This window comes from Grammomys surdaster, unplaced genomic scaffold (assembly GCF_004785775.1).
Source record: "Grammomys surdaster isolate TR1022 unplaced genomic scaffold, NIH_TR_1.0 373, whole genome shotgun sequence".
NCBI lineage: Eukaryota > Metazoa > Chordata > Mammalia > Rodentia > Muridae > Grammomys > Grammomys surdaster.
In genome coordinates, this window is record NW_021604792.1 from 6,661,256 (window position 1) to 6,679,833 (window position 18,578).

Genomic DNA, 18,578 nt, shown 5'->3' on the forward strand with positions numbered 1-18,578 from the left:
GTAATACACCAACCTGGATTGCTTGGGACGGCAAGCTTTATAACAAGGTCAGATAACCTGCTTTTAGTTTGTATCTGGCAGCTCTTAGGAACAAAGCTCATATAAATGAGCTGTGTATTCTTTTCTTTTGATGGAGATCTTGTTTGCAAGAGAATCTTTGAAAGGGAAAGGGATAGTTTAGCTATTTTGAGACTCATTTACTGATGTGGCCACAGACAGCCTCTAAAGGTTCAGGGTAGATCTTCCGTGTCTCATCTGTTGTTAATTAATGAAATGAAACTGGGGTCACTAGAATACAACAGTGAATGAAAGGTCAGTGAATGGAAAACAGTGTCAATGAAAGAGGATGTCAGCAGAGTGGGTGTCGTCATAGATAAAGAGCAGGAAAGTGTACTCTTTGCCTGATGTAGTATTTTCTGGAAGTGCACAGTTTGGAACATTTCAAGCCAGACTGAGCAGTAAATGAAAGTTCCAATTTCATTGAAATCTATTAAGTATTTCAAAGTCTGACTGTTAGTGTTTGTACTAAATATTAGTTGAAAATACTCAAACAAACTTAAGTTTTATTTAGCAACAAAGCCTCACTATCAATCAGTTGTATGCAATTCTGCCTTAATTGCTTGTGGCTTCTGGTCTCCAGGAAGGGCTACAATATATAGTTGGAGAAGGATTAGGGAAGGGGTATATGAGGGAGAAGTCAACCATCATACAGACCTTCAAGTGTGGCTGCTTTTGGGTCATCCATGCTCCTGGCCATAATCTCCCATTGCTCTGTAAGTAAGCCTAATAGACATTGTCTACATCTCCCCCATGAAGAGATTTTAGCAGCAGTTGTATTTAGTAAATCTCTTATCTCTGGCTATGTTGGGTCCCCTTGCCTTTCTACTCTCTAACTGAAGCTTCTGATACACACATCCATACACACACACACACACACACACACACACACACACACACCCTCTCCCTCTCTTTGGGGAAGGCAAGACTCTTTCATCAGTTTGGGGGAGACCTCTACCCATTGTAGGATTGGTACTAAGAACTAGCAAATCAGAGTCATAAGGCTTGGACACCATAGATAACAGTAAGGCTGTCCCTGCCCACAAAGGGACGTTAGAATAGTTAAGAAGTAGACCCATACCTTAACTCTCCTAAGTATTATAGAATGTAATTCTGAGCTTCTGTGTTCTTGTGTATAAATAGGAACAGAAATGACATTTACTTCATAGCATGAAAGTTGAGATGATGCCTGTAAAATCAGGGATGGTGGGCCACCCCTGTCATCCTAGCACTGCTTGTAATAATTGTAGTGCAATATATTCTGTTGTTACTTTTCAATATGATTAATTGCAAATTTAAAATGTAATTCAAGAGGTGAGTTTTTTTTTATTTTTGGATTCTCTTTCTCTGAGACTATTTTACTGGAACATGGTTCTGTTAGTTTTTAGTGTCAGATGTCCTATGAAATAATTCTTAGGTTAAATAACAACATATAGAAGTTAAAATTTCAATCATACAATTAATTATAAAATAGTACCTGTTGGTTGGTATAAGCTAAGCAAAGAAATGTGAGAGCCTTCACTATGTTGCTGTAAGACCCAGTTGCTGGGTCATACCTAACAGCAACTGTATTCTATAACCAGAAATACGGGGAGAAATGCTAAACAGTGGACATCTGTGAGCCTATGCCTGCCCCAGATCGTCTGTGGTTACACTTGTAGGTAGAGGAAGTCTAACTGACGGCAGTCAGTAGTTCCAGTCTAGCATTTGCTTGTATAGAATGCCACTAGCAGCTAAAGATTTTAGAGGGATTTCAAATCCATGGTTCAATCAGTTTGGAAATGCTTATTTGACTTAAGTATTCAAACCATTTTCTTCGGAGATAATATTTCTTGGAGTCCTTAATATGTTAATAGGAGCTGTGGTGACTCTCTCAGGGAGATGAGATAGGCAGTGTTTCTCTTACTTTTTAGACAATTCCCCTCTGTCAGCTTCTTCCAGGACGAGAGAGCTTTGTAGCATCCTTGGGAAATGTAACCTTAGACTCTAATGCGGAGAGGCTCTGCCTTTTTACTTTGTGTCCTAGGAGATCCTAAAGAGGTGCTAGGGTGGAGGAGGACTGCATCATGGAGTAATAGCTACTGATACCTGCTTGAGTGTTTGCTGTGTGCCACACACAGAATACTGTAGGCTTGCCAAGTAATCCTTTTAGAATTGTTCTTATTTTATAGATGAGAAAACTGAGTTGGGGATGCAGTAACTTTACCACATCAGATATGTAGAATGTGTTGAGCTAGGAGTGAGCTTGGATATAGGCACTTGCTCTCCCTACAGTTTGGTCACTGGACTTCTGTGTGTGCGTGTATGGTACATGGTGGAGTGGAGATGTTCCTGCAGTATGAAATAACAAGGAGTGTTACATGGCTGCAGGTCATGTTTAGAAATGGTGAAAATACACGTACAGCTATAGATCTTGAGGGCCTTGCCATGATACAAAGTAATTTGGAATTTCTACAGTGCATCTAGTTCACCTGCTCTGTCCACCAGTTTAGCTTAAGGTTTTTCAACTGTTCATGTGTGAGAACAGTTTTACAATTACAAATATGTGGACTGGAGGTAGGAATGTTGTCTTATACTTTGCTGGTATCTTAATTGCTATAACTTCCTGCTACTGTAGCTCACTGCATCTGCCTCTGTACTGAGCATAGACAGAAATACGAGTCCAGTTGAGTTATATGTGAGTTGAACAGGTATTTTCTATAATTCTAACCATCAGTGTTCCTGAGTTGAGATATTAAGAGGTAGCCATTTGGATAGTAAGGAGTTTTATCAAGAACAGTTTTGTTCCTGTGTTTTCATTTGGATAGAAAGGAATATTTATTTAAACTGGAAAGTCCTGTGAAACCTTAGTCATGCCTTTCCCCTTCAGAGGCAATCAGAGTGCTACATGGATTTCACTATTGAATTGTGGCAAGATTCTGACACTTAATGAAGACCATGGGGCAGTTCTTTAGAAATAGAAGGGTGGACCACATGACTGCCATTAACGGCTTAGTAGGGAAAGGCCTTTGCCATCAAACCTGATGACCTGAGTCCCAGCTTGAGAGCTCATATGGTAGAAAAAGAGAATTGACTTCAGTAAGTCATCCTCTGGTCTCCATATCCCCCAATCCACTTTTGAAAAGGAGAGAGAGAGAGAGAGAAAGAGGGAAAGAGAGAGAGAGGGAAAAAAAAAACAAGCCCAAGTTCTAAATATGAACCCCAGATTTTGCCACAAAAAAATCTTATACTCTGAATGATATAGGATCTGACAACACTTCTTTGTAGTGCTTAGAAAAATGAACAGTTCTAGAAGTCAGTGGTAATTCTGGAGCCTTGACTAACTGCTACAGAATTATAAAGACTGGTTATAGAGACATTTTTAATGAGTGAGGTATGTTACTGATATCTTAAGAAAAATGATGAGGCAGGGTGGTACAGCCTGAATCCCAGTACTGGAGACTGAGGTCAGAGGAGTTCAAGGTCACTCTTAGCCACAAAGTAAGTTTGAAGGTTTCTCAAGACCTTGTCTTATCCCATCACCACTACCAAAACTCTTTTGTATGGTTGAAAGACTTAAAGTTGAATCTCAGAAGAATTTACAATATTATTTTTATTCTAAAAAAGTAACATTCAATTTACCACTTTTTAAAATATCTGTTTGTTTACTATTGTGAATAATTATTTTTTACTTCTTTGCTATTAAAATAACATTTGTATGGAGAGAGAAAGGGAGACCGTATGTCATAGAGTTTGTGAAGCTTTAAGAGACTGTCAGAAAAAGGACAGGAATTCTTTTCAGTGCCCTCAGAACTTGCCCATCCATAATTCAGCTGGATTCTATGTCAGTTTTAGCATCAGTAGCTAAAGGAAGAAATGTGTGCATAGATAGTGGTACCTGCTTGGATCTGTACCTTCTGATGTTTTGGTTTTAAATGGTTTTAGTCAAGTAGTTCCCAGAGGGCTGGTTTATTTTACTTTGTACATGGCATAATCTTACAATGTTTATTCTTAGGTGGGTTTGCTGAGTTCTCTCGTTGTTTCCCTGGCCTCTGTGAAGGAAAATCCACTCTAGTCCCTACCTGCATATCTCAGCCTTGCTTACCTGTTGCCAACATTGGGCCAACTCGAATTCTTCCCAATCTCTATCTTGGCTGCCAGCGAGATGTCCTCAACAAGGTGGGTGCTTCACAACACCTTTCTTTGTGTGTCAGTAGCAGCGGGAAAAGCAGTAGTTGTCCATTATCTGTCATGAATCATTCTGTGATCCCAAAAAGGGGAACATTGTCAGTGTGACCCCTAGCTACATGGTGCATCATCTTTAGAATATTACTTTGATGGTATTTATTGCCATATGACACCCAAATTGTTGTTGCTTGTTTTCCTCATAGTTCTAAGAAACTTGAAATAAGATGGGGTTGTTTTATGGTCCAGTATCTGAGAGATCTCGGGGGCGGGGGGTCCAGGTTAATTGAGACTGCTGGTTCTCCTACAGGGTCGCCCTCCTCCTCAGCTTCTTCCGGCTTTTACCTAATTCACTCACGGGGGTCACCATCTTCTGTCCATTGGTTGGGTGTAAATATCTGCATCTGACTCAGCTGCTTGTTGGGTCTTTCGGAGGCCAGTCATGATAGGCCCCTTTTTGTGAGCACTCCATAGCCTCAGTAATAGAGTCAGGCCTTGGGGCCTCCCCTTGAGCTGGATCTCCTGTTCTCTGGTCTTTACTAGTTGAAATGAGAACAGTTGGTTGTACTGTATTAATGTCAGTTGCTGATGTCTATTTCATATCTAGAATGGGAAAAGTTTGAGAATCTAGTTATTTGAAGGATGAGATTTTTTTTCTTTTGTAATTCTGGAGCTCTGCCACTGAGCTGAATTTCCATCCCTCAAGTTTCTTGATTATTTTTCTCTCTTATTTCTTAACAGTTAGAGTAATTTTTAAAATTTTATATTTAAATACTCCAAATATTCTCATAAATTACCTATTGAGAGTAGCTTGAAGCTCTGTTGTGTGTCTGGAGTGACCCACTTAAGCTGTCACTAAACATCTGCCATTCACATTCTTTATGTGGCTTATTGTGGCCTTTTAACATGCAAAATTGATTTTTTTCCATGCCATCTTATTTCGCTTCTGGCAGGACTAGTGCTTATTTATTTATTTTGCATAGGTGTTGGGTTGACAGCATTGTCTAGTGCTGATTTGGGAGTTTCTCAGGGAACTATATGATGTAGGAAGGTAAAACAATCACTGAAAGTATCATTAAAAATATTTTATGTATCATGTGTAGAATACTATACAATGAGCATACTAGTTGTTTAGATAAGAAAGACTTATTTGTTAAACAATAATCCATACGACAAGGTGACTCAGGGCATAATTCCCAGTACTGAAGCAGCACCACGTGGCGGCTGAGACAGCTCTGAGAAGGAGCCGTTTGACACACCAGTCTCTACCTAACTGCTCTATTGCTTTAATCACGTTACTAGATCTTGTTTTCTTCCTCTGAAAACTGCCAACTCCTGATTCAGCACTCATGTGATGTTCAGGTGAAATGACCTGCTCCATCTTACGTACGGGATGGGAGCGCACATTTTAATCACTGTAGCACACCGCAGTAAGGCCTTCTTTTAATCACTATCCCATAAGACTCCATGGTCTTATGAGTAGATCATAGAATCCGTACTTGAAATTTACTCTTAACTGTAGAAAGAGCTTATTTCATAGTATAGAAGACTTTAAATGAAAGAAATGAAGACTTAAATGAAGACTTTAAACTTTTAAATGAAAAAAAGTGAATGACGTGCCAAATGCAACAGTACAAGCCTGTAGCTCCTACACTTCTGGGGCTGAGGTAAGACAATTGAGAATCAAGGCTACATGAGGATTCCAGGCCAACATGGGATACACACACACACACACACATCAAATCTATCTCAAGAAGTTTTCTCAAAATAAAGTTAATGAACATTATGCTGTGGATGGAACCGGCAGGAAGATGGATTGTGAAGCTGGCACAAGGATGTTGTAGCAGTGACAGTGTAGCTAAACGGCCACCATCCAGAAGAGCCTCCGGATAGGGTAGGGAACGCTGCTGTAGCTTGATGTAACCTGGGAGAAAAGGGAGCATAAGGAATGGCAATAGAGATTTCTCATTCATTAAAAAAATTGATGCCTTGTGCGTGCACACACAAAAATTATAATAACAGAATTAAATGTTTGCTTTTGACTCATAAATACTACTAATTTTGTTTTCTTTTGAGACAGTGTCTTGCTTTGCCGTCCTGGCTGTCCTAGAACTTAGTGTGTAGACCAGGCTGTTCATGAACTCACAGAGATACTCCTACTTCTATTTATCAAGTGCTGGGATCAAAGACATACACCACAACACCTGGCTATAAATATTATTTGTGAACATCTTTAATTATATATTAGAATCAGAATCCATTACTTACGGTCATGTTTTCACTTTACAGGAGAACCCTTTCTTATTTTTGGCTTGCTCTATTAAGTTTAATCTTCCCAGTTTAATGCCAATTAAGAGGAAGTACAGATTAAATTAATGGGAAATTTACAATACAGGCCTGTTGAGGGTTTTTTTGTTTGTTTGTTTTTGTTTTTACAAGCATATATGTATGCATGTATGTAAGTATGTATGTATGTATGTATGTATGTATCTTACAGTCTTCCTGTAAGAAAGAGCAGACGGTGTATCATTGTGGAGCCCAAGCTGGCTGGCCTTGAACTTGTGATCTTGCTTTAGCCTCCCAAGTGCTGGGATACAGGCATGTGCCACTGTGCCCAGCTACAATCTGTTTTAAAAATAAGATAAAGTTAATATTTCGTGATATATTATATATTACATCCTGTATGTTCTCATATTGTTGCTTGCATTATGACATCATTGTCATCATCTTTAATTAACAGGGAGAAATTAAAGCTGGACGAGCACAGGGAAGGGACCCAGGACATTGAGGTAGTGAGCTGTAATGTGCTGGGCGGTGCTCCTTGGGTTCAGCATTCATGGATTTAACCAACATGGAATTAAAAACATGCAAAAAGAAAACCTATCTGTGTAGTGAACAAACTCCTCTCTGTCCTTCCTCTTGAAACAATGCAGTATTGTAGCACTTATGTAGTATTTACATTATATTTGGTACTGTCCAGAGATGACTTAATGAAGGTAAAGGAGATACTCAAAAGCTCTGCGAGATTGAACATCCAGTAAGTTTGTTATCTTTGAAAGTGTGAGTCAGTCCCCCTGGATTCTGCAGGACTGCCGTGTCTCTGAGTGTCAAGTGAAGACTGTAGTTCTCAGTTAGGGTTCTTTGGCTTCACTCCAGTGCTGCTTTGATGGCTTTGCTCTGCCACATGGATCAGACACCTTTTGTGTTATTTATATTTGTGAGACTGCTCATCTCTTGGTCAGGCGGCCTGCTCTTCATGCCCCAAGGATGAAGGCTCTAGGCAGGCTCTAGAGCACCTTGACACATGATAAGTAAGCCCTACATGATTGTTTTTGTAAACAGTTGCAACTTGATGCAGGCAGTTTATCTTGTCCTTAAAAATTACTTCAGCACAGCTGGTAAAATGTTTTCCCCCATGCTATTAATTTACTTATAAATCTTTTTTTTTTTTAAATAAATCTGGAAGACTCAGGTAAAACAGCCTTTCATAAGTTATAAAATGACTGGACCGTAACATAATGTCATTTTATTATTGCTTCTCAAATGAAAGTGTATGTAAGAAACATCTATGGAAATTATTCTTAAAAGATACTGATAAAGTAGCTACAGGATTATGATTTTAGTCTTTTAAGAATACTAGTTCTATGAACTACTAAGGTGCTACTGTTTGCTAGATAGTATTCTCAGCACTGGGGATACATCTGTAAAAGAGAAGAGACAGTAAGCAGAGTAAATAAATAGGTAGATTATATATTACAATCCATTAATTATTACCTATTTATTACGGTGATAAGTACTCAGAGAGATAAGTACTCTGAAGAAATAGAGTAAGCGGTTAGGGGTACCTGTGGGGTGTGGCCTTTAATGAAAAGGGGTGATGAAGATAGGTCTCACTGAGATAGATGTAAACAAACACCGGAAAGAGGTCAAAGAGAAAAGCATTTGGCTATGTAGAGAAAAGTAGCACAGGCAGCAGAAGCGGCCAGGAAAAGAGCAGAGGGCACTGGGATCTGAGGAGTGAGGAGAGCAGTGTAGTGGGACAGTCAGCCTGGGACACTTGGCCAGGGAGGACGACTCGGAGGAGAGCAGGATGCTGAGACATTGAGACCTTGTAAAGATTCTCTCTGGGAGAAATCACACAAGATTTTATCAAATAATGTTAGTGCAAGTGTTGATACTAGGTAGTGTTTCTACAGGACAGAATCAGAATGGCCACATAGTAGGTCTGATAGTGGCTGGAATCAAGCTGGTAATAGGAGTGACAAGTGGTTGAATTCTGGCTGTATTTGAAAGCAAAGCTAAGAGTTTTCTGGTAGATTAGATGGCAGAGGTGTGTGTGTGTGTGTGTGTGTGTGTGTGTGTGTGTGTGTGTGTGTGTGTTCATCAAGGAGAAAGGAGATGCAGCTGGCAAATGCAGGAGGTGTACTCAGTGATGACACACCAAGTGTACACTTTCAGGTAGACATTCTGAGTAGTCAGGTGGGGCTTTGAATTCAGGATGAGGTCTTTGAAAGAGGAGGTGTAAATTTGATAGTCATTATCATGTGGACAATATTTAGTATCATAAAAATAAGAAAATTTAAGTGGAGAAGTAGATTAAGCCATGGGGCAATTAGCATTGAAAGTCTGGGGACCTAAGAAGCATTCTACAAAGGGTTCTTAGGAATAAAGAAATAAGAGACTAGTAGTCCAGGAAGCATGTGAACAATATTATCCAGGAAGAGGATGGAATGAAGTGTGCCAGATGGTTCTGTGGATAAAGAAAGATGAAGCTAAGAGTTGGCCATTAGATAGGACAATATGGAGATCAAGGGTAGTTTGTGATGTCCCTCTTGGTAGAGGGGTGGGAATGCCCGTGGGATAGACGAGTGCAGGCAACAGCAGGCAGACAGGAATGGAGATACAGCATAAGCAACTCTTCCAAGGAAGTTTGTTGAAAAGAGGAGCTTAAGGCAAAGAGATATTTTTAAAAAATTTTTTTACAGTTCAGCCGTTGCCTCCCTCCCAGTGCCCCTTCCCACACAGTTCCTTAATCCATTCCTCCTCCCCTCTGAGCTCAAGAGGATGCTCTCCCACCACCAGGCCTCCCCCCCTGGGGGTGCCTCATGTCTCTAGGTGCATCTTCTCCCACTGAAACCAGACCAGGCATTCCTCTGCTTTATGTGCATGGGGCGGCTCGGGCCTGGGGGGCGGGGGGGGAGATGATCAGACCAGCTGGTGTATGCTGCCTGGTTGGTGGTTCAGTGTCTGAGAGCTCCCAGGGGTCCAGGTTAGTTGAGACTGCTGAACTTCCTATGGGGTCACCCTCCTCAGCTTCTTCTAGCCTTTTCCTAATTCAACCATCGGGGTCCCCAACTTCAGTCCAATGGTTGGGTGCAAGTATCTGAATCTGTCAGCCAGCTGTTGGATGAGCCTCTCAGAAGACAGCCATGCTAGGCTCCTGTCTGTAAGCACATCATAGCCTCAGTAATAGTGTCAGGCCTTGGTGTCTCCCCATGAGGTAGATCCCTGGCTGGACTGCCTTTCCCTCAGTCTCTTCTCCATTTTTGTTTCTGCAGTTTTTAGAGAGGAACCAGGAACACTTTTGGGTCAGAAATCTTGAGGCCCTCCCTGTCTGTCTACTGGAGGTAGACTCTTCAAATTCCCCCTCCCCACTGTTGGGCACTTCATCTAAGTTCCCTCCCATTGAGTCCTGAGAGTCTCTCACCCCTGAGGTTGCATATTTCCATTCATTCTGCTGGCCCTCTGGGCTTTTCTCCTGTCCCCCTCCCCAATTCCTGATCCTGTTCACCTTCCCCTTTCCCCCTCCCCTCTCCCGCCCAATCCCCCCCTCCCTCTGCCTCCCATGATTATTTCATTTCCCCTTCTAAGTGGGATTGAAGCATCCCCAGGCCTTCCTTCTTATTAAACTTCATACCATCTGTGGGTTGTATCATGGGTATTCTGTACTTTTTTGGCTAATATCCACTTATTAGTGAGTACATACCATGTATATCCTTTTGGGTTTGGGTTTCCTCACTCAGGATGATATTTTCTAGTTCCATCCATTCGCCTGAGAAACTCATGATGTCCTCATTTTTAATAGCAGACTAGTATTCCATTGTGTAAATGTACCACGTTTTCCCTGTTCATTCTTCCATTGTGGAAATCAGCTTCTGGCTATTACACTTAAGGCCGCTATGAACATTGTGGAGCACATGTCCCTCTGGTATTTTTAAGATAGGAAAAATTACTTGTTTGATTGTTAGTAGAGGAAATAACCTAAGAGTAGAAAATTGATGTAGGAGAAACTGCAACAATTGCTAGACGCGCCCTTGAGTAAGACAAGACTGAATTTACTAAGCAAGTGTAGAGACTGGTCTTACGGACATTGATTGTTCATCAGTAACAACTGGGAAAATAGAATATACAGACGTGCATGCTCATAGAAGGTATATGCCATGGATGAAATGATGAAAAGTTGCCTGTAATTGTAGCAGGAAAATGAGATTTTCCACCAACTTAAGAATGAGGATGAGCAGAAAGATAGTGGGAGTTTTGAGGGGAAGGGAAATGAGTGGAACAGCACATACAAGAAAGGAGAAAGCACACGGCTAGGGAAATACCATGTTGCTGCTGAGCCTGAATCAAAAGTGAGAGCAGGTGGCATTGCTGAAGTCTCCTTAGCCGTTCAGCTACCCGAGCATACGTGCAGACTCAGTGGAGGACTAACTCTAATTAGCAAGTAGAGCTGACAGGCATGAAGAGGTAACACAGGGGTAAAGGAATTGAGGACAGAAGCAAGGGCGTGGCTGTAGCAATTGCCTGTGGAGTTGAAGTTGGACCAGGAAGGCAGACAGACATCGTGGAGTAAAGGACAGGGAATGTGGGTGGATAATCAGAGGGCTCTGGGTGTAGTGAAGCAAGGAGTGAACAGGATAGAGTAGGGGTCCACGAATGTGTTGCAGGCAATGCAGTTGTGCAAGCTCTGTACCCAAGCAGTGAAGGTGAGTTCAGAGAACTTAAGCACCGTGATGTCAGAGGGATGTTGAAGGCCAGGAGTTTATCTTATCTTTGGAAGGGCACATATTAGCAGCAGTTCAGAGTCCAAGCTAAATATTTAACAGCATAAGATAACTACTCCCTAGAAGTTTAAAGATTGTGCTACTTACAGGTCAGATTATTTAGTTGTGTATTTTTATATAATGTAGCAAAATAAAATGAGAATTATATAAATATCTAATTTATAATAAATATTAGCATCCATTTATAAGGAAGAGCAATCATTCCATAAGATACTTATTCTTCATAAATGTACCTTTAGGTTATACCATCAGAAAATTACAGTGCATGGGGATTGAGAGATGGCTCAGCAGTTAGGAACACTTTCTGTCCTTACTGAGGACACAGGCTTGGTTCCCAGCACCTCCATGGGCTGACCCACAGCTGCCTCTAACACAGTTCCCGAGGTCTGACGCCCTCTCTAACCTCCATGGGGATCTGTGTGCGTGGTGTACACATAAACTCATACATCAACATAAAAAATTAAATTAACACACCATATCAGCCAATTAAATGCACATTCATCAAAATATTAAGGAAATATCAGTCAAGAGAACAGCCAGTAGAGCTGTATTGAGCTCCTAGAACTTGTTTAAGTAAGATCAGAGATTCCTTGTCAGTCCTCGTGTCCTCCACAGTCTAGCTGTGAGCTGTTCCTACAGCACACCTGACACCAGGATGTGACTACTGTACTTATCAGAATCAGTTGTTTGCCCTCAGACCTGTTTGGGCCAGAATGTAATTATGTACATTAATTAATTATGTACATTAATTAAAGTAGTGCATGTACTAATGAAATAAAAATAAGGGAAGAGACTTGTTTTTGTATGACCTAAGCTAAATGTTTTGGAAAGGTTCTAATAAATTAGGTGAGAATGAAGCAGCTGTAAACTGTCTGGGAGGCAGCTGGGATGGAGAAGGCTTCTTTTCCTTTTTAGAAAACATCTACCTACCTGTCTGTCTGTCTGTCTGTCTGTTTATGTAACAGGAATAAGACCCAGAGCCTCACACACGCTAGACAGGCGTTCTGCTACTGTGCTGTATGTATATATATATAAGTCTCCAGCCTTTCGTGAGATCTTGCTCTTTATTAAAAAGTAAAAATAGATTGTTGCACTTAGGTGTGGTTCCCACAAAACTCCTCCGCTAAGGAGGAAAGCATGCGTTAGAGATTAGTGAATGAATGTACCTGTCTCCCTCCCTCCCTTCCTCCCTCCCTCCCTCCCTTCCTGCCAAGGCTGACTCGGGATTCTTTTTAACTGTGTCATGGGAGGTCTATGAAGACATTTTCATTCAAACATATCATGTACGTTGGGCAAACCATCGTTGTCTCTATCCTACATAATTCTCTTCCTTTTCCCAGACAGCTGTAGTCCTACTTTCATGTTATATATCAATTATTTAACATATAATTTAAAGCTGAAAGTCACATTTCAGGTTTTTCTCTGTCCTTAATGATCCCCTTCTTTAAGTGACATTACAGTGACGTAGAGACTGCAAATAGAGACACGAAAAGCAGTGTGAGATTTAACATAGCAGTCAAAGTACATTTTCATTTTGTGTGACATGTTAGTATTTTATTTGCCTTTTTGCTTTAAAAATTGACCTCATTATATTTATCAAGTTCCATCTTATTTTAAAAAGAATTTTCTGTAGCAACTGGTAACAGAGTTTATAAACAGACTTGTGTGGGTCTGGGAGTGGGTGGACAGCATGATGTGAGGACAGGCCAGAAGACGAGCTTTGGGTCCTTCCTAGGTGCCATCTAGCCAGCTTTTGTTTTTAGCTTGTTACTGATTCTTTGTGGTGCTCACACCGTGCACCTCACTCCTGCCCATCTCCCCGTCTTGTCATCACCATCTTTGCCCTTGCAACCTCCCCCCACATAAAAAACACACAACGAGAAAACCAACGCATAAAAACATCTCACCATGAAAGCTGTAGTATGTCACAGTGTGTCTCACAGTGTATCTTTTGTCCGTACATCTTCACTTGCAAATGTTCATTGCAGTAATTCATTGAAATCTGGTTCAAGATCTTTGGCTTGTGTGACACCATCAATATCGGATCCTCATCAGGACTCTTCCTGGTTATCCTGCTGTTGCCTTGTGTCATGGAGATCCTGCAGCTTTGGAACAGCAGGACTGGCTCTTTCACTCATCCTAACAATTGGCAGATAATATAGATTTCGGGATGGACCAATTTAATACCCTGGATCTGGGCCTACGCGGTAGCTGAGACAGTCAGTGCCCTGGCTCTCCTTTATCCGTACCACCAGGGCAAGCTCTCCCAATAGGCCACCTAATGCTTGACAGAGAGCAGGGTCAGCAATCCTGCTCTCACGCCTTTGGGGCCAGCTTGCCCACACCCACCATCTCCACTGTGCTATCCAGTCAAGGTGGGCTGTGTGTGTGTGTGTGTGTGTGCGTGTGTGTGTTGTGCAGTTTCCCAAGTACTGCAGCCTGTGAGGTGCTGGGTCAGCTTTCCTGTTCTCACACCTTCAGGGCTGGCTCCCTTTGCCTTTGCCATCAGGGTCAGCTCCACTGTGTTGCTCATGTAAGACACAGGGTCCGCTGTCCCAAGTACTACAACCAATGAGGAGGAGGCAAGACCAGCTATCCTGTTCCCATTACCTCTGCTTCGGTTCTTCAGACTACCTGCAGGTGGTCAGGGAAAAAGGGCATCCTCCCTCAGTCAAGCCACCTGGATGTTCAGACAAGGTGAAGGGCCGTCTCTTCCGAGTGCCGCAGCCAGCATGGAACAGGACCCATTTTCACACTCTGAGGACCCTACAGGTCAGCTCTCCTAACTGCAGCAGGTAGTGAGGGGTGCGAGGAGCTGAGGTTGGGGAGCATCACCTGGCACCCATACTACTTCACAGCAGACTAGTGGCAGGGCCAGCTGTCCCATGCTCTCGGCCTTGGGGATGGTTCACCCACGGCCCTTCTACCAGAGACAGCCCTACTCTGTTGCCTAGCTGAGGTGCAGGGCCCACTCTAGAGAGCTGCAGCCTGTGAGAGGCAGGGCTAGCTCATATGTTCTCATGACTCCAGGGTCAGATCTCCAACTGCCTCAGGTGGAAAGGGGACAAAGGACATACCTCCCCTCACTGATCAGGCCATCTCATGGCAGAAGAGTGACAGGGCTCAGCTCTTCCTCACTCACGCACGCCCTCAGGGCTGGCTCACTTGTTCCCCCACCACCAGGCCAGCTCTACTGTACTGCTCAGGGAGGTGCAGGGTTAGAACTCTTGAGTGCTGTAGCCAGTGAGGGGCAGGGCAAGCTCTTCCAACTGCTACAGGGTGTGAGGGGCAGCCTTGCTCTCCTGAGCTCATGACCTATGGGTAGCTTCCCCCACTGCTGGAGGTGGTGGGGTGAGATAAGGTGGGGGAGCATCCCCTCTGCATCAGTGCCACCACCCAGCTGATGCATGGCACAGTCAGCTGTCCCATACTCACATCCCAGAGGCCAGCTCACCCACATTCCTGCCACCAGGCCCAGCTCCAGACTGCTGGCCCTGCTTTTCAGAGGGCTGCAGCCAGTGAGTAGTGGGGCCACTTATGCACAGGTCCTGGCCATGTGGCTGCTGTGACCAAGGACATCCCCATGCTCTCTAGTGGTATATGAGCCATGGTTGGTCCCTGCCACTACATAGCCATGGACTCAGGCATGGCCCCCAGCAGCAGCTAGGGCTGGGACATTACCATGGTGGCAGGGCTGCCCACTCACAACAGGCTCCTCCTCTCCTCACCTTTGAGTCTCCAGTTCCATCTCTCTTCAGAATGCTCAGACTGCTCCGTATCTCTTTCCCATCTGTCCACCACACACTTGCGCATTGGGCCGCTCCTGCTGCAGCTGCCCATGAGGCTTGTGGGCCCCAGATGACATCCTCTGTCCTGCTACATGGGATACATGCTACATGGCAAAGCGGCAAGCAGGTGTTGGTGGCCACTTGTGCTGTATGCTGGAGGTCAGGTGTGTGTCTAGCATGGCAGTCTGCAGGGTCCTGTCTCTTTCTCCTGCACTGAGCTGCCTGGATTGGATTGGATTGGATTGGATTGGATTGGATTGGATTGGATTGGATTGGATTTTTATGAGTCATAGGCATAAAACAGCTTTGGCCACCAAGCCAGATATCAGGTTAGGATGAACAAAGGACTGCTGCCCACACCAACAAGTGTCTCTTTGCCACTGCTGAGGGGAACGTCTGTCTTGCCTTTTCATCTGCAGGGTTACTCATTGTCCTGGAGCTCACTGGTAGGCTAGGGTGGCTGGCTAGTGAACCCTAGGAATCTGTCTGTCTCTGCCTCTCCAGCACTGAGATTATAAGCAGGCCTCACAACATTTAGCTCTCCATGTGGGTTTCTGAGTTCATTACTTTATTGTTCACTTTAATTTGCCATAGAAGAAGCTTAAGTTTAGTGTATTGTGGAACCTAACTGTGTAGTTTCTGGAAATGAATATGTTTAGATTTGAATCTTTTATTCTGTACCAGTTCTAGCATGCAAGACCAGTGTGTGTAGGTAAGACTTGGAAAATATTATATAACCTGTCTAAGCTTTTGTTTTCTCATTTATAGTGGGGATAATAATAAAACATATCACACAGAAAGTGTGAGGATTCAGTAAGACTAATCATTGCTTAGTGTAGTGCCGAGTACCTAGTAGGTATTGTCTTAATATGTACTGATTTGAGTCTGGAGTTTGAGGCCAGCCTGGCATATACAACCAAGACCTTGTCTCAAAAAAGAAAAAAAATACATGATTGTTGTAAAGAATATGGCTTGGAGGGGGGAAGTTGTCTTGGGGACTGCTCACTGAGTGGGGATGGGGACAGAGAGAAGAGTAGATGGAAGAAGTGGTACTGAGGGATTGGCAGCCACTCAGGTGGGATTGTAAGGATCTCGCCAGCTGGCTGTTGGATGTTGTCATGTATTGTTTCATCAGTGTTGGGATAAGAGGAAACAGGAGTTCAGGGCAGAAAAAGAGAGAAAGATGATGTGGCTGGGTTCTGGCATTTGAATGTGAAAAGCCTGTGGGACATGCCAGTTTATATAGTAGGTATAAACTGACAGACACATAAGTAGATGCACCATTTAGAAAGACTTTTAAACCAAGCACCAAGAGTGCCCGGCATCGTCCAAGTGGGAAAAGAGCTATGTGTACTTTTGTTTCATTGTATGCTCTATTCTGCTTCTCTGCAGCAGTGGACCCATCCTGTGTGGTTGGTTACTCGTCAGGCATAGTAGTTTGAATGGCTTTTCGTCCATAACTTTTTTCACTTTCAACTTTAAGTCTGTAAATGTTACTTCCTTGGATTTTTGGATTTTACTATGTATAAAGAAACTTGTAATTCTTGTCATAGTATTCAACATCAATCTTTCAAAATGATTCTTTGTACAAGTAATTCCTTTTATTGCTCTTCCCCTACATAGGAGCTGATGCAACAGAATGGGATTGGCTATGTGTTAAATGCCAGCAATACCTGTCCAAAGCCTGACTTCATACCTGAGTCTCACTTCCTGCGAGTTCCTGTGAATGACAGCTTTTGTGAGAAAATCCTGCCCTGGTTGGACAAGTCTGTGGATTTCATTGGTATATAGCTTAAAACAAAGGTCCCAGCCCTTTGAATCATAGTGTCACAGAGATTTCAAGTCTGAAAACAGCTCATGATGTTGCTTACTGTTTTAATGGTCAAGCTGTGTGCTGTGCTGTCCCTAAGGGATTGGCATGTGACCTGCTAGCTAACTTTTAACAGCACCAAGGTTAAAGCTTTGCAGGATCTATGATTATGTGTTGCAAGTATTTAAAAATCAGTTAAACTTTCAAAAATATCCCTCCCTCTCCCCAACTTTTTAAATCTTAGAAACTATTTGATGAACTTGGTGTTATTCCTTCTTACTTACTGCTGTATTTTCCTTGGGAAAAGTTAGGTCCTATGAAAACATCCCAATACATCTGAAGTCCTTTTATTTGTTATGAGATTTCCTGAGCCGCAGTTCATGCATCAGTAGTTTCAAGTATTTTGAGTCCAGTGGAATTGAGCATACACGTGTACATGTGGGAACTATAGTGGAAGTTGGTCTGTACCCTACTTTTTTCTGCTTCTTTGTCCTCATCGGAGCTTCCCTACCCAACAGTGCATTGACCTAGTGCTAATGCCACAGCATCTAGTGAATGTGAATGTGACGGCTGAGCAGAGGAGACACGAGCACAGCGTGAGGTGCGGCTGCTTATGTCCCACCCAAGGATGTCTCGCTGTTTTCCTCCAATAGGGACCCGAGTCTGAGCACTTAACTCCATAGTTAAATAGTATGAGTTAGTTATTGTCCATAAAAATAAAAGAGCAGGGCTGGGGCTTGGCTCATCAGTTTAGAGCACTGGCTACTCTTCCAGAAGACCCAGGTCCAATTCCCAGCACCTGTGTGGTAGCCTAAAATAATCTGTGACTGTAGTCCCAGGAGACCTGACACTCCCTTCTGTCCTCTCCTGGCACACCTGACACACTAGTAGTTCACAGATACACATGTAGGCAAAACACCCATAGACATAAAATAATTTTTAAAATTTCCCTGTAAAAAGCAAAATTAGGTATATTAATCCCTGGTAACGTTTTTCATTTTCCAGGTAATGCTGTTTAAGCTTCAGGTAATTCTGATATAGTTTTTTTCTTTTTTAGAATTTCAGTTTTCCAGAAATTTCTGTCATTAGTTTGGACTTGTTCTTTAAAACGCCTCAAGATTAAAGGCTGTAACAGTTCACATTAAAACAATCATAAAGGAAATTCTTTACACTGATACTTTCTCATTGCACCTCTAAGTAGATTTAGCATAGCATTAGATGTTTAGCCCCTAAAAAAGGAGACAATTGTGATTAATGTTCCTATTGAATGTCATGTTGATTCAGAGGCATGATCCAAGCTCCAGGCGCTCTGCGCTGTCTCATGCCCGGGTCCTTGGCTCCTGTTCAACCCCACCCCCCACCCCCCAAGTCCATGGTTCTGCACTGAGGCCACAGAGAGAGCCGATTAAAAGGACGGGCTTTGGAGCCAGACCTTGAGTCCTGCCTCCCTGGTTATCACTTAAGTGATTGTGTATCTAACTTAAAACTCTCAAATCCCTCTTGCGCCTGCTTTCTGAACAAAAGGCTGAAGGTAGCACGCCTACTGTGTAGAGACAGCATGAGGATTACAGCAGACAATCAGTAGACACTGAACACTTTGCAAGTACTCAGCTCAGAGTTAGCTCTGAGGAAATGTTTGTATCTTTCTATTTTCTACTCTCTGAGACATGCTCCTGCTAGGCTGGCCCCAAACTT

The 18,578-nt window shown here is 42.8% G+C and overlaps 1 protein-coding gene across 2 annotated transcripts in view; it reads left to right on the top strand.

Annotated features, from left to right (window-relative positions):
* The window catches only part of Dusp16 (dual specificity phosphatase 16), a 75,628-nt gene that overhangs the window by 50,552 nt on the left and 6,498 nt on the right, over positions 1-18,578 (top strand). For both annotated transcript variants that reach the window (XM_028781005.1, XM_028781006.1), the window contains exons 4-5: positions 4,052-4,215; positions 16,697-16,856. In XM_028781005.1, coding sequence (XP_028636838.1) covers positions 4,052-4,215; positions 16,697-16,856 — 324 coding nt within the window. The remainder of the gene's footprint in view (positions 1-4,051; positions 4,216-16,696; positions 16,857-18,578) is intronic.